The 25,778-nt window shown below is 43.0% G+C and overlaps 1 protein-coding gene across 1 annotated transcript in view; it reads left to right on the top strand.

The window, feature by feature from the left end:
- The window catches only part of espn (espin), a 114,560-nt gene that overhangs the window by 47,908 nt on the left and 40,874 nt on the right, over window positions 1-25,778 (top strand). The window contains exons 7-8 of the mRNA XM_071371544.1: window positions 1,290-1,570; window positions 19,392-19,553. Of these exons, the coding sequence (XP_071227645.1) occupies window positions 1,290-1,570; window positions 19,392-19,553 (443 nt within the window). The remainder of the gene's footprint in view (window positions 1-1,289; window positions 1,571-19,391; window positions 19,554-25,778) is intronic.

Genomic DNA, 25,778 nt, shown 5'->3' with positions numbered 1-25,778 from the left:
GGTTGGGTTATAAAAAAATATCAGAAACTTTGAACATCCCACGGAGCACCATTAAATCCATTATTAAAAAATTGAAAGAATATGGCACCACAACACACCTGCCAAGAGAGGGCCGCCCATCAAAACTCACAGACCAGGCAAGGAGGGCATTAATCAGAGAGGCAACAAGAGACCAAAGATAACCCTGAAGGAGCTGCAAAGCTCCACAGCAGAGATTGGAGTATCTGTCCATAGGACCACTTTAAGCCGTACACTCCACAGAGCTGGGCTTTACGGAAGAGTGGCAAGAAAAAAGCCATTGCTTAAAGAAAAAAATAAGCAAACACATTTGGTGTTCGCCAAAAGGCATATGGGAGACTCCCCAAAAATATGGAAGTAGGTACTCTGGTCAGATGAGACAAGAATTTTGCATTTTGGACATCAAGGAAAACGCTATGTCTGACGCAAACTCAACACCTCTCATCACCCCGAGAACATCATCTGTGGGGATGATTTTCATCAGCAGGGACTGGGAAACTGATCAGAATTGAAGGAATGGTGGATGACGCTAAATACAGGGAAATTCTTGAGGGAAACCTGTTTCAGTCTTCCAGAGATTTGAGACAGGGAGAGAGGTTTACCTTCCAGCAGGACAATGACCATAAGCATACTACTAAAGCAACACTTGAGTGGTTTAAGGGGAAACATTTAAATGTCTTGGAATGGCCTAGTCGAAGCCCAGACCTCAATCCAATTGAGAATCTGTGGTATGACTTAAAGATTGCTGAACACCAGCGGAACCCATTCAACTTGAAGGAGCTAGAGCAGTTTTGCCCTGAAGAATGGGCAAAAATCACAGTGGCTAGATGTGCCAAGCTTATAGAGACATACCCCAAGAGACTTGCAGCTGTAATTGCTGTAAAAGGTGGCTCTACAAAGTATTGACTTTGGGTGAGGTGAATAGTTATGCACGCTCAAGTTTTCTGTTTTTTGTGTGTCTTATTTCTTGTTTGTTTCACTAGAAAAAATATTTTGCATCTTCAAAGTGGTAGGCATGTTGTGTAAATCAAATGATACACCCCCCCCCCCCCCCCAAAAAAAAAATATATATTTTAATTCCAGGTTGTAAGGCAACAAAATAGGAAAAATGCCAAGGGGGGTGAATACTTTCGCAAGCCACTGTATGTCCATAGACATATCCACCCATCGACTTGAATGGGGATGTCCGTACAATTAATTATATTTCCATGGCCACATCAGCCATTTTGTGGCAGAAATCTCACCACTGACCCACCGTGTCCTTGTCACAGGTGGGGGGCCAACAGAGTCGACCATCAATGACATGCAGACCTACATGGACATGCTGAACCCAGACGTAGGGGGTGGAGTTCCCAACAGCAAGGACCCCGCCACCAACGCCACCACTCAGCAGCCTCCCCCACCCCCGCCAGCCTTTCCACCACCCCCTCCCCCTGACTGCCCCTCCCAACTACCTCCACCCCCCGGCTACCCGCCACCCCAGCCCCCCGAGGACTCAGACGCCGAGATCTACTTGAAGGTGAAGAGCAACCTGAGGCATGTGGAGAATGAGGTGAGCTTTCTCTCTTCTTTTACTGGTGAAAAGCAGAAGGTCACGACTATGGTTCCTCAAGGGCCACAGTCCTGTTGTTTTTTTGTTAACGAATCCCTGGAGTAGAGATGTGTCACACTATCAAGTCACTTGTACATGCAGTCCTTCACATTAATTAATGAGCCTTTTTCAAGACTACATCTTCTGTGTCCATTGAGAAAACAGAGCATGCAGTATCCAGGAATTAAGGAGATTGATTTCCTCTCAACCTAACCATTTGATGCCATTGAGCCCCCAGTCTAAAAATGGTTGCCCCATTTGTTCTCTCTGGATGCTGGTGACAGATGGCCAAGTCCTCACAGAGGGTGGCCTATCAATGCCAGGCTTTCCAGCTTGTCATTATCCTGATGACCAGTCCAGTGATCAGTGAAATCCTCTAAAAGCCTTGTGGCTAATATTCTAGCGTGAAATAGCATAGGACAGCAATATCCAAGACTCATTATGCCACAAGATGGCTGGACAGGGAGCCAATGGAGTGGTTGGAAGCCCTAGCCTAGTGGACTCAGTTGGTGTGATTGCGTGATTGAACCCTCTTCAGCAGTCTTATCTCAATTAACGAGCAGTAAGCTGATCAAACAGACCCCACTATTAGCCCCCCATAAGAACAAGCTCAGATACAGTTCAGATAAAATATAGGACCAGCTTACCCTTCCCTATATCATAACCTTAACCATTAGGAGAGGGAACGCACAGAGACTTCTATTGACAAAGGCAATTGTGTATGCAGGATTTAATGGCTGTACAGATGTGTTTATTACTGTCCATCTCCTGTATCTGCTTGTTTACGGGTCTTAAACTGGTGGCTAGCCCACAAGCTGATTTTATAACGGGGCCCGCAGTTGTCTTAGCTTGAAGTTGCTTTCTAGAATAGGGGTGGACAGGCCCTTAAAAACAGCAGGTTGTGAGTGTTAGTGGTTGCATTCTCAGTTTATGAAATCAGTAGCTACAACATAGAAACAGTGACCCCCTGCAGATACTGTTTGCTCCACATTAGACGTTTCAAAATGGGGACTGAAAAGACGTTTCTGGATAGTTAAGCGGCTAGCAGAGCGAGGTGTTTAGGTTGCAGGGAGTCGAGGCGCCATTTTCCCTGTCGCGCCGACCACTAATCACTTGGCCAGTCAGTGTAACAACGTCCCCTGTTCCCAGCGCGAAGGCAGACAAGAAAAGGGATTCTCCAGTCCACACTATTGTTATTGTACTAACGAGGATCCTCATTACGAGCCGGCCCTCCCCATTGGCACCTCTTGATGAGCAGAGTGATGGGCCCAACGTTAATTCCACTAATTACTCTGGCCACATTGTGAGTGGGCTTCATAGATCAAAACAACTTCCCTCCCACTACTAAGCTTATATCATGGCCGATTTAAATAAAACAACAATTTAAATATATATTTTTTCCTTTTTTATGAGAATGTAGAGGAGAGAACGATACAGAGGGAGACCAAGAGGAATGGCTGAGATGGGATTCGTACCCACGTTGCCAGGAGTATAGGTCCAGGGTCTTGGGGGATAACCACTACGCCAGACTCTGACACATGGGAGTTTTTTTGGTCCACAGATGTCAGTGGAGGCTCCTCAGAGGAGGAAGGGGAGGACCATCTACCTCAGTAAATTTCATAAAAATAGTGAAACATTAAAGTTACGCTAAATACAGTACCAGTCAACAGTTTGGACTCACCTACTCATCCCAGGGTTTTTCTTTATTTTTACTATTTTCTACATTGTAGAATAATAGTGAAGACCTCAAAACTATGAAATAACACATATGGAATACATGTAGTAACCAAAAAAGTGTTAAACAAGCCACCCTTTGCCTTGATGACAGCTTTGCACACTCTTGGCATTCTCTCAACCAGCTTCATGAGGTAGTCACCTGGAATGCATTTCAATTAACAGGTGTGCCTTGTTAAAAGTTCATTTGTGGAATTTCTTTCCTTAATGCGTTTGAGCCAATCAGTTGTGTCGTGACAAGGTAGGGGTGGTATACAGAAGATAGCCCTATTTGGTAAAAGACCAAGTCCATATTATGGCAAGAACAGCTCAAATAAGCAAAGAGAAATGACAGTCCATCATTACTTTAAGACATGGGTCAGTTAAGGTCAGTCAATGCGGAAAATTTCAAGAACCATCAAGCGCTATGATGAAACTGGCTCTCATGAGGACCACCACAGGAAAGGAAGACCTAGAGTTATTTTATTTTTATTTAACCTTTATTTAACTAGGCAAGTCAGTTAAGAATGGTCTACCGTATCAAAAGCTTTGTCCAAGTCAATAAAAATAGGATCGGTGGGTCCCCCGCGGGACGGTTGAGCTAACATAGGCTAATGCAATTAGCATGAGGTTGTAAGTAACAAGAAAATTGCCCAGGTCATAGACATATCTAATATTGGCAGAAAGCTTTAACTTCTTGAGAATACAGGGGGTGCTATTTTCCCATTAGCATAATTTGCTCTACAGATTAAACTGCCTCTTATTCAATTATTGCTCTTACTATATGCATATAAATAATACCATTGGAAAGAAAACAATCTCTAGTTTCTAAAACCGTTTCAATTTTGTCTCTGAGTGATACAGAAGTCATTTGACAGCACTTTCCATGACCAAGAAGAAAAAAGCAAGATGTGTATGCCAGCTTCAACGCTCTGCCTATATATGGTCGTGCCCCCTATGACCCGAAACACACCTCATTGGCCTTCCTCTGGGTGTCAAGAGGACGTCAGAGGAAAAATATCTTGTTTATCTGGGACTGACGTGAAATGAGAGCTAATTCTTTGGCGTGACCGACAACTTCCGGTTGTCTAAATCGTGCGACTTTTAGCTGCGATTGTCTTCTGTTGTGCGGCCATTATGGATGAAAACTATCTCCGTCTCGAAGTTTGTTTGATACATGTGACCAGATCATCGTAATGTATGTTTTTTCAATATAGTTTAATCAGATTATTTGAATTTTTTCGGGAGTTTTGTGGTGTTCCGTTGTCTGAATTTTTTTACGTTTGAGAGATCCGTGCCACTCGACCGGTACCTGTGCTAAATGGAGTGGGAAAGGAACAATTCTGAACGGAACCAACGACTCATCTTGACAAAGGACACTTTGATCAACATTCTGATGAAAGATCAGCCATAGTAAGACCCAATTTACGATGTTATATCATATCTGTTGTGCATGTGAACTGGCCGTGGGCGCCTAGCCGAATCTGCCTGGTATAGCTATGCTAATTTAGCGCTACATTTTGTTTTCGTTATAAAACATTTCATAAATCTGAAATATTGTTTGGATTCACCAGATGTTGGGCTTTCAATATCTGTACGCTGTGTATTTTTCTGAAATGTTTTAAGATGAGTAATTCGTTATATGACGTTGGTCTCTGTAATTGTTCTGGCTGGGTCAGCACTATTTCAGATTGCAGCTGCAATGTAGAACTGTGATTTATACCTGAAAAATGCACATTTTTCCCCAAAAAAACTATGCTATACCATAAATATGTTATCAGACTGTCATCTTATGAAGTTGTTTCTTGGTTAGTGGCTATATATATTTTTATTTAGTCGAATTAGTGATAGCTACTGACGCAGGAAAAAGCTGTTGGGAGTAAAAATATCGTGTCCTTTGCTAACGTGGTTAGCTAATAGATTTACATATTGTGTCTTCCCTGTAAAACATTTTAAAATTCTGAAATGGTGGTTTTATTCACAAGACCTGTATCTTTCATCTGGTGTCTTAGACTTGTGATTTAATGATATTTAGATGCTACAAGTTACTTGTGACGCTATGCTAGCTATGCTACTCAGTGGGGTGGGGGGTGGGGGGTGCTACCGGATCAAGGTTGGTGACTCGTGAGAAGTTAATTCTTGTTAATCTAACTACACTGTCCAATTTACAGTAGCTATTACAGTGAAATAATACTATGCTATTGTTTGAGGAGAGTGCACAGTTATGAACTTGAAAATGTATTAATAAACCAATTAGGCACATTTGGGCAATTTTGAACAAAAATGCAATGGTTCATTGGATCAGTTTAAAACTTTGAACATACACTGCTGCCATCTAGTGGCCAAAATCTAAATTGCGCCTGAGCTGGAATAATACATTATGGCCTTTCTCTTGCATTTCAAAGATGATGGTATTATATTTTACCAGATTTAATGTGTTATATTCAACTACATTAATTTCACATTTTCACAGACTTCAAAGTGCTTCCTTTGGAATGGTATCAAGAATATGCATATCCTTGCTTCAGGTCCTGAGCTACAGGCATTTAGATTTGGGTGAATTTTAGGTGAATTTTTTTTTAAAGGGGAGGATTCTTAAAAGCTCTTAAAGAAGAAAGGGTCTAAACCATCTGACCCAGATGTTTTTTGGAGGTCAAGTTTAAGGAGCTCCTTTAGCACCTCGGACTCAGTGACCGCCTGCAGGGAGAAACTGTTTAGCGGGGTAGGGGGAAAAGAGGGAGGAGCATCATGGCTAGTCACATTAGAAGGGGTGGGAGATGATTACCGAACAAAACATACATGTATTGTGTAACATGAAGTCCTATGAGTGTCATCTGATGAAGATCATCAAAGGTTAGTGATTCATTTGATCTCTATTTCTGCTTTTTGTTACTCCTCTCTTTGGCTGGAAAAATGGCTGTCTTTTTCTGTGACTTGGCTCATACCTAACATAATCGTTTGGTGTGCTTTCGTCGTAAAATCTTTTTGAAATCGGACACTTTGGCTGGATTTACAACAAGTGTATCTTTAAAATGGTGTAAAATACTTGTATGTTTGAGGAATTTAAATTATGGGATTTCTGTTGTTTTGAATTTGGCGCCCTGCAGTTTCACTGGCTGTTGACGAGGTGGGACTCTACCGTCCCACATACCCTAGAGAGGTTAACATCATTATTCAAAACACTCTTCCTTAACCACGTCTCAGTAATGACCAACACATCTGGATTGGAGCTGTGAACCCACACTTTCAATTGATCCATTTTAGGTAATAAGCTTCTAGTGTTAACGTGCAGAAAACCCAGGCTTTTACGAGAGCAGAAATCAGTGAAGCAGATATCAGAGCACAAGTCAGAATTGGGGCTAGCAAAAGTAGATGGGCCAGGGTGTACATGCACATTTCCAGATAACATCAGCAGTAATACAATCAAGGCACGGCAGAGGACAGGGAGAGCTCTGGAGTGTTGATTTATGACAATTGAATGTGCATCAGATGGCAACAAGATCATATTGTACAGCAATTTCATCAGGTAACATGAATACAAAGCCGGCGAGAGGTGGTTAGAATAGGATGGGAGACCAAAAGTCTGTGTAGCCAGTAGAGTCAGAGTCCCGAGTGTGGGAACAAACAGTCTGTCCCACGGTTGGGTAAACAAGAAAGTTCTTATAGGAAATAGCAAAATGCATGAGAAAAAATATATATATATGACGACTTGGGGCTAGCCATTGTAAGTTCAGAGTCACTCGCCCCAACAGTGTGTGTGTGCTGGAGGTGAGCCAAAGCTTGGGAGAGAGGGGGGAGTGTGGTGAGGGTACCTGTACCAGACAGGGGGAGACAGGCCAGGGCAGATGGGAAACAGATCGCCAGGTGGAGCCCAAGCAGCAGTGCAGCAGGCAACGGGAGTAGGTGTCACACCCACTTGGGAGAAGCTGTTATTTCTGGAGGTAGATTTCTTGTAGAAAATGCCAGTCTCTGAACAGCGGGAGGGGGCTTCAAAGGCATCTGGGTTTTGGTTGGGTAGGCTGTGAGAGACTCCTGCCATTTGTTGGACTCAAAGGCTTTGACACCTCTCACTTCAACCCTCAGTGATAATTTAAGTTGTATCTGGTCTGTCCTAGCAAGCTTGGTAGCCCTAACTTAGAATTCAGTCCCCATAAACTAAAATATATCATTGTAATGTACTTTATTTTTAATTACCTCTGCTGCAGAGGATGCATTCATTAGAGTTAACTGCACCTCAGATTGCAGCCCAAGTAAAGGCTTCACAGAGTTCAAGTAACAGACACATCTCAACATCAACTGTTCAGAGGAGACTGCGTGAATCAGACCTTCATGGTAGAATTGCTGCAAAGAAACCACTACTAAAGGACACCAATAATAAGAAGAGACTTGCTTGGGCCCAGAAACACGAGCAATGGACATTAGACCAGTGGAAATCTGTCCAGAGTCCAAATTTGTGATTTTTGGTCCCAACCGCCGTGTCTTTTTGAGACACAGATTAGGTGAACGGATGATCTCCGTATGTGTGGTTCCCACCGTGAAGCATGGAGGAGGAGGTGTGGTGGTGCTTTGCTGGTGACACGGTCTGTGATTTATTTAGAATTCAAGGCACACTTAACCAGCATGGCTACCACAGCATTTTGCAGCGATATGCCATCCCATCTGGTTTGCGCTTAGTGGGACTATAATTTGTTTTTCAAATGGTGGCTACTTTGATGAATCTAAAATGTAAAATATATTTGGATTTGTTTAACACTTTTTTGGTTACTACATGATTCCATATGTGTTATTTCATAGTTTTGAACTATTATTCTACAGTGTAGAAAATAGTACAAATAAAAGAAACCCCTTGAATGAGTAGGTGTCCAAACGTTTGACTCGTACTGTATATTCACGTGTCACCAAAGGTCTACAGTAGCCTCAACAGCACTCTGTATAGTGGTACCATGGTGTAGGATCAGATAATTAATCTAGTACTGAAAGCATAAGATATAGCTAGCTAGCACTGCAGTGCATAAAATGTGGTGTAGTTGACACAACGAGAGTGAAAGACAATAGTTGAACAGTTTTGAACCAATACATTTCTATAAAAATTAAGGAGAAGCGAGAGAGAGGGAGAGAGAGCTATATGTTGTATTTTTTTCAGTTAGCTAGCGAATGCAGTTAGTTAGTTTAGCCTACACAAACACTCGGTTCAAACAGAGGGGGATGCAATGTTAGCTAGCTGGCTGTGGCTATCCAACACTGAAACTCTTCCAAGTCAAGGTAAGCTTTTGGTTTGATTAATTTATTGCCATCAGGGCCCGCCAGTTGAACTGCTAAACTGCTTGCTGACTAGCTAATAGAACTATGTTGACTATGACGTTAGCTAATATGGTGACAACGATGTAGGCTGTGTGTAGTGGTTAGCGGTAATGATATGAAGATTTTGGCTTGGAAAGTTTTTTTTTTCTGGTCACAGACAGCGGATGTGTTGTGCACTGAAGTCTACAAGCAAAGGGAACAGGTGAGAGGAGATGTGAGAAGGAATTATCCAATGACCAAAGGGCTCATGCTGTTTGTATGTGGCTGCTATGAAAGTGAACTGTGTTTGCGTGTGATCAGGGGTATTCATTCAGCCGATTCTGTTGAAAAACGTTTCTTGAACAAAACAGGGATAAACATATCTGAATTTGTCCAGTAGAAACTCTCGTTTGCAACTGTTGGACTAATGATTGCACCCTAGATCAGCTAGATGCAGGCAAGAGTGTGCAAGGCGGTGGGAATTGAATATGTCACTGTCTGTCACCTTGATTACTTAAATTTGTCTCAACCTACGTTGCAAGCTTTCATTCATAGGTTAGGTTGTAGCAACCTCATGGTGGGTAAAGGGAAATGTTGAGTGTAGTAGTCATGTAGTTGCCTAAACCTGTTGATGTTACATTGAGCTGGATGAATGGAATTTATTTTTTTAATTTGTACCTTTATTTAACTAGGCAAGTCAGTTAAGAACAAATTCTTATTTTCAATGACGGCCTAGGAACAGTGGGTTAACTGCTTTGTTCTGGGGCAGAGCGACAGATTTGTACCTTGTCAGCTCGGGGATTTGAACTTGCAACCTTTCGGTTACTAGCCCAACACTCTAACCACTAGGCTACCCTGCCACCCCAATGACGGTTATCCAATATGCAGTAATGGAAATAAGGCCATGCTCATAATATGTAATCATCTTAAACTGCACCACTGGCACTGACAGATGTTCAATTTGCCATAAAACACAATCTATTTTAAAGGTGACCGTTATAGGTTACCAAGTCACATCTCTGTAATAAGTGTCCCCTGAATGATAGAGAATGAAACATGGTTTAGACTTACAGGTGTTTGATGACTGAGTTACTGGTAAATACCCCAGTCCAATTTACATACTGTAACAACATAACAATATTGTTGTCATGGCATGTCTCCATGGTGTGGTCAGTTGCCATGGTCTGAGTGTGTGCCGTTCGGCCCAGGAGGGAGGGTCTTCTTAATGAGCTCCCCTCCCCCCTTCACGGTACCCAGGTGATGAGCCCTGTGTGCGCCTTCATTAACAATTAAACACACACACACACAGGAGAGAGGAGAGAGAGACCATAGACACAGTGAAAACAATCTGCCCGGCATGCCATAGAAACGGCAAAGCAGGGTAACACTATCCTGGTAAATTGTTTATCTACCTATCAGCACCCATGGACTTATCTTCACTTCCCAGAAGTTACGTTAAAGTAGCAGTCTTTTGTTGAAACACCCGCTTCTTGGTTAAAAGCTGAGGGATTGGGCTAAAAGGCTGAGGGATTGGGCTGGAGAAATGTAACCACTCTCAAATTCATAGACATAGCTAAGGATGCAAGGACTGACTATCCAGTATATACAAATTAGATTCAAGCATGTTTTGAGGCTATACATGGTTTATGTTTACAAACAATGGAGTTAAAACAAGCTAATATTTTGTGTTCTGATGGGGTTTGACAGTTTAAGCTCATGAGGCATTTATCTATAAGCTACAGTTGAAGTCGGAAGTTTACATACACCTTAGCCAAATACATTTAAACTCAGTTTTTCACAATTCCTGACATTTAATCCTAGTAAAAATTCCCTGTCTTAGGTCAATTAATTAATTTTTTATTATTTTAAGAATGTGAAATGTCAGAAAAATAGTAGAGAGAATGATTTATTTCAGCTTTTATTTCTTTCATCACATTCCCAGTGGGTCAGAAGTTTACATACACTCAATTAGTATTTGGTAGCATTGCCTTTAAATTGTTTAACTTGGGTCAAACGTTTCGGGTAGCCTTACACAAGCTTCCCACAATAAGTTGGGTGAATTTTGGCCCATTCCTCGTGACAGATCTGGTGTAACGGAGTCAGTTTTGTAGACCTCCTTGCTCGCACACGCTTTTTCATTTCTGCCCACAAATTTTCTATAAGATTGAGGTCAGGGCTTTGTGATGGCCAGTCCAATACCTTGACTTTGTTGTCCTTACGCCATTTTGCCACAACTTTGGAAGTATGCTTGGGGTCATTTTCCATTTGGAAGACCCATTTGCAACCAAACTTTGACTTCCTGACTGATGTCTTGAGATGTTGCTTCAGTATATCCACATCATTTTCCTCCCTCATGATGTCATCTATTTTGTGAAGTGCACCCGTCCCTCCTGCAGCAAAGCACCCCCACAACATGATGCTGCCACCCCCGTGCTTGACGGTTGGGATGGTGTTCTTCGGCTTGCAAGCCTCCCTCTTTCTCCTCCAAACATAACGATGGTCATTATGGCCAAACAGTTCAATTTTTGTTTCATCAGACCAGAGGACATTTCTTCAAAAAGTATGATCTTTGTCCCCATGTGCAGTTGCAAACCATAGTCTGGCATTTTTATGGCGGTTTTGGAGCAGTGGCTTCGTCCTTGCTGAGCGGCCTTTCAGGTTATGTCGACATAGGACTCGTTTTACTGTGGATATAGATACTTTTGTACCTGTTTTCTCCAACATCTCCACAAGGTCCTTTGCTGTTGTTCTGGGATTGATTTGCACTTTTCGCACCAAAGTACGTTCATCTCTGGAGACAGAATGCGTCTCCTTCTTGAGCGGTATGACGGCTGCGTGGTCCCATGGTGTTTATACTTGCGTACTATTGTTTGTACAGATGAACGTGGTACCTTCAGGCGTTTGGAAATTGCTCCCAAGGATGAATCAGACTTGTCAAGCAAAGAGGCACTGAGTTTGAAGGTAGGCCTTGAAATACATCCACAGGTACACCTCCAATTGACTCAAATGATGTCAATTAGCCTATCAGAAGCTTCTAAAGCCATTTTCTGGAATTTTCCAAGCTGTTAAAAGGCACAGTCGACATAGTGTATGTAAACTTCTGACCCATTGGATTTGTGATACAGTGAATTATAAGTGAAATAATCTGTCTGGAAACAATTGTTGGAAACATTACTTATGTCATGCACAAAGTAGATGTTCTAACCGACTTGCCAAAACTATAGTTTGTTAACAAGAAATTTGTGGAGTGGTTGAAAACAAGTTTTAATGACTCCAACCTAAGTGTATGTAAACTATCGACTTCAACTGTACATTCTATAAGAATCAATTGGTATACAGTACCAGTCAAAAGTTTGGACACACCTAGTCATTCAAGGGTTTTATTTATTTTGACAGTTTTCTACATTGTAGAACAATTGTGAAGACATCAAAATGATGAAATAACACATATGGAATCATGTAGTAACCAAGAAAGTGTTAAACAAATCAACATTTAATTTATTTTAGATTCTTCAAAGTAGCCACCCTTTGCCTTGATGACAGCTTTGCACACTCTTGGCATTCTTTCAACTAGCTTAACCTGGAATGCTTTTCCAGCAGTCTTGAAGGAGTTCCCACATATGCTGAGCACTTGTTGGCTGCTTTTTCCTTCACTCTGCGGTCCAACTCATCCCAAACCATCTCAATGGGTTGAGGTTGGGTGATTGTGGTCAGGTTATCTGATGCAGCACTCCATCCCTCTCCTTTGTGGTCAAATAGCCCTTACACATTCTGAAAGTGTGTTGGGTCATTTTCCTGTTGAAAAACAAATGATAGTCCCACTAAGCGCAAACCATATGGGATTGTGTTTTGCTGCAGAATGCTGTGGTAGCCATGCTGGTTAAGTGTGCCTTGAATTTTAAATAAATCACAGACAGTGTCACCAGCAAAGCACCCCCAAACATGACACCTCCTCCTCCATGCTTCACGGTGGGATCCACAAATGCGTAGATCAACCAATCACCTACTCCTCATCTCACAAGAACACGGCGGTTGGAACCAACAATCTCAAATTTGTACTGATCAGACCAAAGGACAGTTTTCCACTGGTCTAATGTCCATTGCTCGTGTGTTTAGCCCGAGCCAGTCGCTTCTTCTTATTGGTGTCCTTTTAGTAGTGGTTTCTTTGCAGCAATTCGACCATGAAGGTCTGATTCACGCAGTCTCCTCTGAAAAGTTGATGTTCAGATGTGTCTGTTACTTGAACTCTGAAGCATTTATTTGGACTGCAATCTGAGGTGCAGTTAACACTTAACTTATTCTCTGCAGCAGAGGTAACTCTGGGTCTTCCTTTCCTGTGGTGGTCCTCATGAGAGCCAGTTTCATCATAGCGCTTGAAGGTTTTTGTGACTGCACTTGAAGAAACTTTCAAAGTTCTTGAAATGTTTCTGATTGACTGACCTTCATGTCTTAAAGTAATGATGGACTGTTTCGCTTTGCTTATTTGAGCTATTCTTGCCATAATATGGACTTGGTCTTTTACCAAATAGGGCTATCTTCTGTGTACCACCCCTACCTTGTCACAACACAACTGATTGGCTCAAATGCATTAAGAAGGAAAGAAATTCCACAAATGAACTAAAAATAACTAAAAATAAAGAAAAACCCTGGAATGAGTAGGTGTGTCCAAACTTTTGACTTGTACTGTATATCATTAATTTATCCAAAAAAGTCCAAAAATGGATGTAGCAACTGCAGATTCCCATTCTAAGTACAATCAAACAAAACTCAGAGGGGCCATTTTGTGCTTTGCTGGTGCTATGTAGTTTTTGTTCCCTACAGTACAGGTTTTCGCAGTGCAGGTTTGCTTGAATTCAACCCCCCCATTCAGTGTTTTTGTTTTGTGACAGGTGATGTTTTTGTACATTGGCCACTTAGACTCAGACTTATGTATTATGACTGACGTTTTTTATAGGATCGGCTCGCTATACAATTATAACAGTAGCAAAGAAGGTGTTGTCTGGCCTTTCATAGCTAATCAAAATGGAGCCAGCAGGAATTCTTCTAATCCATAAACCCTGGGAGATTTGAGTGTGGGCAGCCATGAGGGTTGTGCCCGCACTGCCTGGGCCCTTTACTGCTCCGTACTTTGCATAAGAGCTCATCCGGGCGTGTGCCGCGCTGTGGTTGGTTGGTCGGCGGCCTGAAGCGCTGATGTCACGGGTCGCTGTAGGTGTGCCTTATTAATGAGGGCCTGTGGGTAAAGTGAGAGGGCCAGGTAGAGTGACACAGTAGAGCACAGGGGGACGAGGAGATCTGGAAATGTGGTGACTGCTGCTCTCAGTGCACCTCTGAGCTTCTGGGTCGGATCTGTCAAGACCAAAAGTACTACTGAGGGGAAAGAACTGAAACTACGGTAAGCCTGAAAGTGACCACAGCTTTTTCTGTGAGTGACTTGGCCGTCTTAAAGGGGAACTGTTGCATTTGAAGTGTTATTACGAGCAATCTCTTGGTTTATACCGACCTGCGTGGGTATTAGCAGTTGCTTTGTAAGGGAGGGAGGATGTGCTCTTTGTATGAATGGTTGTGTTGTATGGCATCTTTGCATATGGGGAACATACAGTACCAGTGTTTCCCCAGGGCCACTGTTGGTAAATCGTTGCCGCTACTCCCATAATTTTCAGGATGGTAAAACATTTTAAATGGAAAGAAATCACAAGGGAAACACTGATTACACTGCATAGGTTCTGAGGGGGTTGTAGATTTGTCATTCCTAGTTGGCTAGATGGAAAAGGAAGCTAACAAGCCAGACAGATATGACTTTGCAAAAATATGTCTCAGACCCCTATCACTTTATCAAATCAAATTAGAGGTTGTTTTATTAAGGACCAGTCTTATGTTGCACAATGTCTCTTTTTTTTTAATAAGTGGAGGCTTTTTCATGCAATGATCCCCTCACTGAAACATACTTCATATGTATGATGTACTTGCTCATATCTTTCATATGAGCTACTGAATTATTGACAAAGTATGAACGGACACTTGAACGCTCATTGCTTCTCCAACCATGCACAACCAACCGTAGATGTATGTTTCTGATTTTAGTAGTCGTCCATGCAAATGTAATGTATGTTTCTGATTTTAGTAGTCGTCCATGCAAATGTAATGTATGTTTCTGATTTTAGTCGTCGTCCATGCAAATTAGATGTATGTTTCTGATTTTAGTAGTGGTCCATGCAAATGAGATGTATCCCACAGCGCGACCACATTGACCCGTTCAACAGTAAAGTAAGAAGAAAACACAGATCGCGCGCTAAATGAACACAGATCGCCGTGTCTATCCAACAGCCAGACATCAGTGTGATGGGAGGTGTTGGGGTTAAGGGTGGTTATGGTGGAGTAGGGGTGGTGGTCTTAAGACTTTGTACACGGGTCTGCTACCTATTATGATGTCCCTCAATCCCTCAGAGGATGACCATTAAACCACCTGTGGATTTCCCTACTCACATTACACACACGTACACAATTGGCTAAGTGCTGCTCTGGGACCTTGTCTCTGACAGCAGACGTAAGTCAACAATGTAAATACACCCATAATGCCACATAGGACAAGAAAATATAAAATAAACAACAGGACAATATAAAGGGAAAGAGTGACGTCACAGCCTTTGGGGATCACTGTCAATTATTTCTGCCTGTGTGTACATTGTCTAGGATTTTAGACATCTGTTGGATGTCTCTAGGTTGTGCCGCGGTACCTCTCGAAAACAAAATGAATGCGATTCAAATGTAAATGTCGACATTTGCCGGTTGTGATGCTCTTGTTTTTGTGCGATTTGACAGGCAAAGTGAGCGTCTGAAATGAGGACGTTGACCCGATAGCTTCGAATGAAATCAACCGCCTTCTCACTTTATTCACTTTCTATGAATATAGTATAATCCTGTATCTGATTGATTGGTTATACTCTGTGGACTATAAACAATATACTTGTCTATCTATAGTGATAAGTACAGAGCCCAAAATAAGAAATCGTTTTCCCCTCGTTCTACTGCTTGGTTGCTGGGTGGTATTTCGTAGAGTACAACTATTTCATGTGTTTTTGTGAGCATGAATTCTTTAAAAAAGCACACACTCGGGCTGTTCAATCTCACGGAGTAAGCCTGGCCATACTTAACTGAGTTGAGGAGATGGAAAGGAAAGAAAAGGCCCACACATCCCAGCTTTTCTTAGTCAAGCAATGCACTCAATGCAAATAGTCGTAATGCAATACTTTGCATTAGGTAAATTCCCCCCCAAAAAAGACGTAGGTGGAAAAGCACTCCATTGGTGTTTAGTACACAAGATTAAAACATATTGAAGAAGAGGTTTGGGATCAACTCATATTTACTTACGGAATTGAAATAAAATCCCACTGGGTACAGACGTCAGTTCAATGTCTAGTTTTGATTCTCATTTGGTTGAGTTGTCAACTAACCGTGAAATCAACAACAAATGTCACCATGTCATATGATTTGGGTTAAAGGTTGGGTGAAAAAAAGACTAAACGCCCTTAGGTTGATGACTTTTGGCAAATCCATTCAGTTTTCCATGTTGATTCAATGTTGTCACGTTGTTTGTTTTTTTGAAGTTGAAATGACGTGGAAACAAAGTTGATTCAACCAGTTTTTGCCCACTGGGATTGTCCCCAACCTTGGACTACAGCAGTATCTTCTAAGGTCCTAGCTATCTTTGAAACATGGGTCTATTGTGTCAGGGGTCCAATGAACTTTCTCCTCAACAAGTGGCCTAGAGAGCTCGGAATGGGAAAGTGAGAACCCCGGAGATGAAGGAGCCATCCCACTGGGCACACTTTCATCATTTCAATGGTGAAATTTGGGTAATATTTGGTTGATGTAGATCAGTGAGATTTCAACCTTTATTTATCCACTCAAAAAGACAGCTATAAGTTTGTTGAATTCCCAATGTGTTATAAGTATGCTTTCAACCATTTAAAAGAACAGCCAAATTCCAATAGAAAACTGTATTTTTGGTTTAGTTGTCATCTAAATGTGTTATCTGCGCTTTCAACTAGGGCCGGGACGATACCAGTATCGTGATACTCGTTAGTATCGTGGCAAGGCAACAAAACAAGAAGCGGATTTAAGTTCTTTAGGAATACAGCCCTAATGTTGAAAACAAACATCATTATGTTGTCATCCAGAGTCACATGTATTTATTTTCCAAGCTATAGCACACCATATTTTACATACAGCATGTTTTTAAAGGACCAAAGAGTTTGGTCTGCTTTGTGTTTTCATTTTTGCCGTGTAAAACATATTGAGATACTGGTATTGTACTGGCCCTACTTTCAACCATTTAAAAGCACAACAAAGGTCAAATGGGAATACAATGTCAGATATTTTGTTTCTAATAGCACAACCAAATGACCTGGATGCCAGTTGAGATTACACTAAACGTACATGGTGCAAGTGATCAATGCTGTTCAAGATTCGGCACAGATTACAGCAATCGTGAAGATCTCCAAGGACCTGCAACCTTTGCGTGCTATCTTGAACATGCATGCTTTCTATGATTACATAAGAAGACATTTTTAGTTACAGTAGGCTTACCTCAGTGGCCATGGATGTGTTACTCATTTTAAGGTTAAATAAATACAGTTACATTAGTTTGCAAGATAGCCTTAAAGTTAAGATACTGTATTAGAAAAAGATGATTGAATTGTTTGGTTGACAACACATCATAGTTTCATCTGAGCCGTGGCTCAATCAAATCAAACTTTAAGTGCACTTTAAATAAGTTAGATTTATTCCTATTCTTTAACTTACATTTTTGGTTTAGTTGGAGACATGAATCCAACATATAATTTGTTAACTTGTCGATAGGCTATTTACTGTATTACAAAATTGATATTGAATTGTGTGTGCTTGTCAACAAATTCCAGTTTGTCTACAAGTTAATAATGAATATGTTGGATTGACGTCTCTATCTCAACCAAGAATCAAAGTTGAAGAATAGGACTAAATCAAATCAAACTTTAATTGCACTTTGATATTTGGTTGCGTTGACAACTGAAAACAATTCAATATCCAGTTTGTCTACAAATTAATAATTGATATATTGGATTTACGTCTCTATCTCAACTAAAAAATGTATGTTTAAGAATAGGAGTTAATCTAACCTAACTTTAAATACATTTAATTTAAGTTTGATTTGATTTAGTCGTTTTCTTTAAGTTAGAGTTTTGGTTGAGATAGACGTGGATCCAACGTATTAATGATTAACTTGGAAGTTACATTTCAAATCGACCAAAGCTTGAATTCCTAGGCCTATATGTATTGTATATTTTTAGTTGAACCCTGGGTTAAATGTAAACAATAACAGTTGATGACTTTGCAAATGCTATATAGGCCTAAATAGTATCATTGATGATATACTGTGTGACTTATAAAGTATGGTTACATTTCATTTGCTCTGTTAAATCTACCCTTTGGATGACTTTGAAAGCAACAGTGAATATATTTAGTAAGAGGTCTATCAATAATCATTATCATGTAACAATTTCACAGATTTTTACTGAGTTTCATTAGGCCCTATTCTATGGATTTCACATGACTGGTAATACAGATATGCATCTGTTGGTCACAGATACCTTTAAAAAAAAGTAGAGGCGTGGATCAGAAAACGAGTCCGTATCTGGTGTGACCACCATTTGCCTCATGCAGTGCAACACATCTCCTTCACATAGAGTTGATCAGGCTGTTGATTGTGGCCTGTGGAATGTTGTCCCACTCCTCTTCACTGGCTGTGCGAAGTTGCTGGATATTGGCGGAAACTGGAACACACTGCCGTACACTTCAATCCAGAGCATCCCAAACGTGCTCAATGGGTGCCATGTCTGAGTATGCAGGCCATGGAAGAACTGGGACAGTTTCAGCTTCCAGGAATTGTGTACAGATCCTTGCAACATGGGGCTGTGCATTATCATGCTGAAACATGAGGTTATGGCGGCGAATTAATGGCACGACAATGGGCCTCAGGATCTCGTCACGGTATCTGTGTGCATTCAAATGGCCATCGATAAAATGCCATTTTGTTTGTTATCCGTAGCTTATTCCTGCCCATTCCATAACCCCACCACCACCAGGGGGCACTTTGTTCACAATATTGACATCAGCAAACCGCTCGCCCACACGACGCAATAAAAGGCCACTCTAAAATGGGCAGTTTTGTCACACAACACAATGCCACAGATGTCTCCAGTTTTGAGGGAGCGTTCAACTAGCATGCTGACTCCAGAGCTGTTGCCAGAGAATTTAATGTTAATTTCTCTACCATAAGCCGCCTCCAGCATCGTTTTAGAGAATTTGACAGTACGTCCAACCGGCCTCACAACCGCAGACCACATGCAACCACGCAAGCCCAGGACCTCCACATCTGGCTTCCTCACCTGTGGGATCGTCTGAAACCAGCCACCTGGACAGCTGATGAAACTGTGGGTTTGCACAACCAAAGAATTTATGTACAAACTTTCAGAAACCATCTCAGGGAAACTCAGCTGCATGCTCATCGTCCTCACCAGAGTCTAGACCTGACTGCAGTTCGGCATCGTAACCGACTTCAGTAGGCAAATGCTCACCTTTGATGGCCACTGGCACGCTGGAGAAGTGAGCTCTTCATGGATAAATCCCGGTTTCAACTGAACCGGGCAGCAGACATAGGACCAACACTTTACATGTTGCATTTATATTTTTGTTCAGTATGTTATATATTTACTCACTGCTCATTGGCCCCTTTCTTGTTTCTACCCAGCAACTGACTCCAGGAGATCACCACGATAGGCTGCGTCGGGTGGACTCCAACAGAAAGTCTCGAAACTTCAACAAGCAGCCCAGCACCGGGGACTACTACAAAGCCCTGGGTAGCGACACGGTCGACAACCGTGGGATCAGAGCCATGGCGCCTAACGAGGAGGTAAGCAGGACCAGACAACAGGGGTTGTTCTCCAACTCCATTCCTGGAGAGCAAACTGGGTGTGCAAGCTTGTGTTCCAGCCCAGCACTATATACCTGATTCAACTTATCATGGTCCAGTTGATTTCCTGAAACTGGTGTGATAGTACTGGGCTGGAACACAAGCATGCTCACCCAGTATCTCTCCAGGACCGTAGTATATTCACTGTAGAAGTGATAGTACTGGGCTGGAACACAAGCATGCTCACCCAGTATCTCTCCAGGACCGTAGTATATTCACTGTAGAAGAGGGAGACGTTTGTTTGGGGGGTTCATGGGCTATTCCCCTCTTTTAACATTTTAAATATTTTGTCTGGTGGTTCTGTGACAAACACAAGATCAGTTCTGTAATAGTCAAGTCAGCCGCACAGCGTTTTCAAGCTGTTGATAATCAAAATGGCTGCCATACCATGCCCCATTAGAGTCAACTGGCTTGCACCAACAGGATTGGGTCCTGTAGCGGTCGGTCAGACCAGTGCATCCCCCAGTGACTGCGCTCTAATCTAGCAGAACTCTGTTCCTCCCAGCCAGGCCCTAATCCTCACCTCAACCCAGGTCTTGCTGCCCCACCTGACAAGCCAGCATAGTGCAGCACAACTCTGTCGCGGAACAGAGAAAGAAACTGCTGTCCTAAAGGGCCACAGACGGCAGTGTGTTTCTGTGTTACATAACATAACATCCGATACCAACCGATACCAACGCCTGATCTCCGCCCTGTTGTGAAAACTCACTTGCAAAACACAGGCACAAACAAACTGATTACTGTTCCATTATCCTCAAAGTGAATCTAACCAGGACTGCACTGTACTACCAGGGAAATTACATTTGAATGCAAACTTGGCTTTATAACAAATCTGTGCTTAACCTTTCAAAGGTTGCGCTAAGGTATGCGATTTGGCTTTTCTTTGCTTCTTAATATTGCTGCTGCTGTATCATTGCTGCCACCCACTCTGCGTTGTGTTTTCTGCTAGTCCACCACCACCCCAACTGTTTGGTTCTTCTTTTTGTTCCCGTTAGGGGGATTGGTATATCTCACTCACTGCCTTTAGTTGATTAATAATGATAATAATTGACACATTGCTCTGGCAGTAAGCTCCCCTGAACGAGCAGAGCCTAATGCCAAAACCACAAGTATTGCAATCTATTTTCAAATAAATGGTTTAACGAATACGTGGGTTTCCTGTCCGAACAAAAAATATAGTCTATAAAAACTAAAATTGTGTTTTAGATGTTTTGTGCTGAAAAAAAACGTGCAGATACATATTTCCACAGACACGCATCATGAGGTCCTGCACGCACAGTCAACCCCCCCCCCAAGGAGCGGCCCCATAATGTCATAGGTATCGACAGTTTGAATACTATTGGGTGTAATCTACATTGAGCCAATTAGGACCTTGTGAGTCTACATGTAAAATTGGTGTGCACTCGGCGCACAAATTATGTTCAAAGGTGCTAAGTACTCTCGGCCAACAAACGCTATTCTGAGCCCTTAGTGTCACTCAGTGGTGTAAAGTACTTAAGTAAAATTACTTTATATTACTCTTTCAAGTAATTTTTGGGGATATCTACTTTACAATTTATATTTTTGACAACTTTTACTTTTACTTCGCTACATTCGTATATAAAATAATGTACTTTTTACTCAATACATTTTCCTTGACACCCCAAAGTAGTCGTTCGATTTTGAATGCTTAGCAGGACAGGAAAATGGTCCAATTCAAGCACTTATCAAGAGAACATCCTACTGCCTCTTTTCTGGCAGACTCACTAAACACACATGCTTTGTTTGTTTACATCTGTTACAGTATCATTCTCCCTCTCCTCCCACATACAATAATGTTATGGGCCCAGCCAAGCACTGCTAGACTGTCTATTGGCATGTCTTTCTGTGCAGTCAGGGGTGATACGGTTCATTGGCTCCTACCATTATTACATTTACATTTACATTTAAGTCATTTAGCAGACTTACAAATTGGTGCATTCACCTTATGATATCCAGTGGAACAACCACTTTACAATAGTGCATCTAACTCTTTTAAGGGGGGGGGGGGTTAGAGGGATTACTTTATCCTATCCTAGGTATTCCTTAAAGAGGTGGGGTTTCAGGTGTCTCCGGAAGGTGGTGATTGACTCCGCTGACCTGGCGTCGTGAGGGAGTTTGTTCCACCATTGGGGTGCCAGAGCAGCGAACAGTTTTGACTGGGCTGAGCGGGAACTGTACTTCCTCAGAGGTAGGGAGGCGAGCAGGCCAGAGGTGGATGAACGCAGTGCCCTTGTTTGGGTGTAGGGCCTGATCAGAGCCTGAAGGTACGGAGGTGCCGTTCCCCTCACAGCTCCGTAGGCAAGCACCATGGTCTTGTAGCGGATGCGAGCTTCAACTGGAAGCCAGTGGAGAGAGCGGAGGAGCGGGGTGACGTGAGAGAACTTGGGAAGGTTGAACACCAGACGGGCTGCGGCGTTCTGGATGAGTTGTAGGGGTTTAATGGCACAGGCAGGGAGCCCAGCCAACAGCGAGTTGCAGTAATCCAGACGGGAGATGACAAGTGCCTGGATTAGGACCTGCGCCGCTTCCTGTGTGAGGCAGGGTCGTACTCTGCGAATGTTGTAGAGCAGTGGTTCTTAACCTTGTTGGAGGTACTGAACCCCACCAGTTTCATATGCGCATTCACCGAACCCTTCTTAATTGGAAAAATTAAATATGATTTTTTCAAATTCAAAACATAGGTATATATTTTACTGGTGCACAAAATGAACTGTACATCAACACCGTGTGTTCAAAGAACAAAATCATCAAAACATGATTTTCACACAAAAACATAATAATGAATATTTACTGCAAATCAGTGTGACTTCTGCTGTTGCCTTTCAGAGACCAGTTCAGAAATGCGCGGCTTCACCTTGGCAAGTGCCACTCTCATGTCATTTTCGCAACAAAGTCTGTTCCTTTTCTTCGTTTTTATGTCCAGCATCCTCAAAAAGGATTGCTCGCAAAGATATGTTGTAACAAACGGTATGAAAATCTCCAGAGCTTTCTTAGCAATAACAGGGTACGTTACCATTTGTTGACACCAAAACGTTGAAAGCGTTGTTGTTCTGAAGAGTTGCTGTTGAACCTGGCTCTGCTGAATTTCAATGATTTCATCGAGGTATTCATCATTGACATCTGTTCTCTCAACACTAAACGTGAACGGCTGTCTCACCCATGCTGGATATGACTCTCTTGTAGGGAAGTATCCGTCGAGAGACTTTGCAAGCTCATCTAAGTGCGTGGCAATTGCTTGCTTCAGTTCCGCGGGTACAGAAATGTCTCCGATTCCAGGGGAAAGTTTGCGAAGTTATCGTTCTCTGTTCGTCGTTTCCATAACGGTAGCTTTTTTTGAAAAGCCTTCAGGTTTTCCTCCGCTTCGATGATGTTGACTCCACCGCCCTGCATCTTTTGATTGAGATGATTGAGAGCTGCGAAGATATCAGCCATGTACGCTAAAATGAGAATGAACTCAGAATTTTTGAAGCAATCTGCATGACAATGTTGGTGCTCTTGCAAAAACAGGGCTAATTCCACACGTACGGCAAAAACACGATTCAGCACCTGTCCCCGGGATAACCACCGAACGTTAGAATGGTACAGAAGTACCTCGAATTCAGAGCCCATTTCTTTACACAGCTCACTGAAGATGCGGTGCCTCAGAGCACTAGTTCGCACATAGTTCTGGAGCTCCGTCCGAACGAACTGCAGAAACCATATCCCACAAAAGATTGTTGTCTTTGAAGAAGTCATCCACAAGTTTCTTCACATCGGCTGCCTTAGTTGTTGTTGTAAGAGGCTTACAAAATAAAAAATCTTCCTTTATCACGTCGTCTTTCACATAGCGCACAAATACAGCAAGCTGGCTTAGATTGGAAACGTCTGTGGTCTCGTCGAGTTGAAGGCTGAATTTTGCCGGGCTTGAAATCAGATCTGCAACTACTTGAGCCAAGATGTCTTTGGTCATGTCCTCTATTCTGTCGCTGATGGTGTCATTTGAAAGAGGAATTTGGGATAACTTAACTTCAGCCTCTTTTCCCAGCATGATATTCGCCATCTTCAACACAGCTGGTTTTATGAGTGTTTCACCAATGGTGTGTGGTTTGCCCTGCTTTGCGATCAGGTAAGCAACTTCGTACGATTCTGTGAGGATCGGTTTGTTGATGGGTACAAAGCCGAGAACAGGCAGAGTAGCCTTTTCATCGAATCTGGCTCTCTTCACCTTGAATTCAGCGAGCGTTGTGTTCTTGTATTTTCCATCTCCATGCAGCTTAAGGAAGTGTTCTCTTAGTTTTGCCGGTGCTAGACTAGAATTGCTCAACTTGGCATTGCAAATCATGCAGTTAGGACGCTGACTCCCATCACGTTCCGTTATACATGTGAATCCATATTGTACATATTCGTCCGACCACTTTCTTTTTTTGCTCGACATAGTAAGTATGAAGGGATTAAAATATTAAGAAAGAAATCACAAGACGTACCATCACGACAGTCACAAGTCGACTACTGAGCGCACCAAATTCCCTGCAGCACAGATAGGCCAAGCGATGTAGCGTGATCACCTGCAGCCAATGATGGCCAAGCGGGGCGTGTCATCACGAATCATATGAGTCGGATGTGTGTCTTGACCTCCGCCGAACCCCTGAGACTGACTCACCGAACCCCTGGGGTTCGATCGAACCCAGGTTAAGAACCACTGTTGTAGAGCATGAACCTACAGGAACGGGTCACCGCCTTGATGTTAGTTGAGAACGACAGGGTGTTGTCCAGGATCACGCCAAGGTTCTTAGCACTCTGGGAGGAGGACACAATGGAGTTGTCAACCGTGATGGCGAGATCATGGAACGGGCAGTCCTTCCCCGGGAGGAAGAGCAGCTCTGTCTTGCCGAGGTTCAGCTTGAGGTGGTGATCCGTCATCCACACTGATATGTCTGCCAGACATGCAGAGATGCGATTCGCCACCTGGTTATCAGAAGGGGGAAAGGAGAAGATTAATTGTGTGTCGTCTGCATAGCAATGATAGGAGAGACCATGTGAGGATATGACAGAGCCAAGTGACTTGGTGTATAGCGAGAATAGGAGAGGGCCTAGAACAGAGCCCTGGGGGACACCAGTGGTAAGAGCACGTGGTGCGGAGACAGATTCTCGCCACACCACCTGGTAGGAGCGACCTGTCAGGTAGTACGCAATCCAAGCGTGGGCCGCGCCAGAGATGCCCAGCTCGGAGAGGGTGGAGAGGAGGATCTGATGGTTCACAGTATCAAAGGCAGCCGATAGGTCTAGAAGGATGAGAGCAGAGGAGAGAGAGTTAGCTTTAGCAGTGCGGAGCGCCTCCGTGACACAGAGAAGAGCGGTCTCAGTTGAATGACTAGTCTTGAAACCTGACTGATTTGGATCAAGAAGGTCATTCTGAGAGAGATAGCAGGAGAGCTGGCCAAGGACGGCACGTTCAAGAGTTTTGGAGAGAAAAGAAAGAAGGGATACTGGTCTGTAGTTGTTGACATCGGAGGGATCGAGTGTAGGTTTTTTCAGAAGGGGTGCAACTCTCGCTCTCTTGAAGACGGAAGGGACGTAGCCAGCGGTCAAGGATGAGTTGATGAGCGAGGTGAGGTAAGGGAGAAGGTCTCCGGAAATGGTCTGGAGAAGAGAGGAGGGGATAGGGTCAAGCGGGCAGGTTGTTGGGCGGCCGGCCGTCACAAGACGCGAGATTTCATCTGGAGAGAGAGGGGAGAAAGAGGTCAGAGCACAGGGTAGGGCAGTGTGAGCAGAACCAGCGGTGTCGTTTGACTTAGCAAACGAGGATCGGATGTCGTCGACCTTCTTTTCAAAATGGTTGACGAAGTCATCCGCAGAGAGGGAGGAGGGGGGGGGAGGAGGAGGATTCAGGAGGGAGGAGAAGGTGGCAAAGAGCTTCCTAGGGTTAGAGGCAGATGCTTGGAATTTAGAGTGGTAGAAAGTGGCTTTAGCAGCAGAGACAGAAGAGGAGAATGTAGAGAGGAGGGAGTGAAAGGATGCCAGGTCCGCAGGGAGGCGAGTTTTCCTCCATTTCCGCTCGGCTGCCCGGAGCCCGGTTCTGTGAGCTCGCAATGAGTCGTCGAGCCACGGAGCAGGAGGGGAGGACCGAGCCGGCCTGGAGGATAGGGGACATAGAGAGTCAAAGGA

The sequence above is a fragment of the Salvelinus alpinus genome, chromosome 28 (assembly GCF_045679555.1).
Source record: "Salvelinus alpinus chromosome 28, SLU_Salpinus.1, whole genome shotgun sequence".
In the NCBI taxonomy this organism is placed as follows: Eukaryota; Metazoa; Chordata; class Actinopteri; order Salmoniformes; family Salmonidae; genus Salvelinus; species Salvelinus alpinus.
The sequence above is the reverse complement of the archived record's forward strand: the minus strand, read 5'-3'. Positions and strand labels throughout refer to the sequence as shown.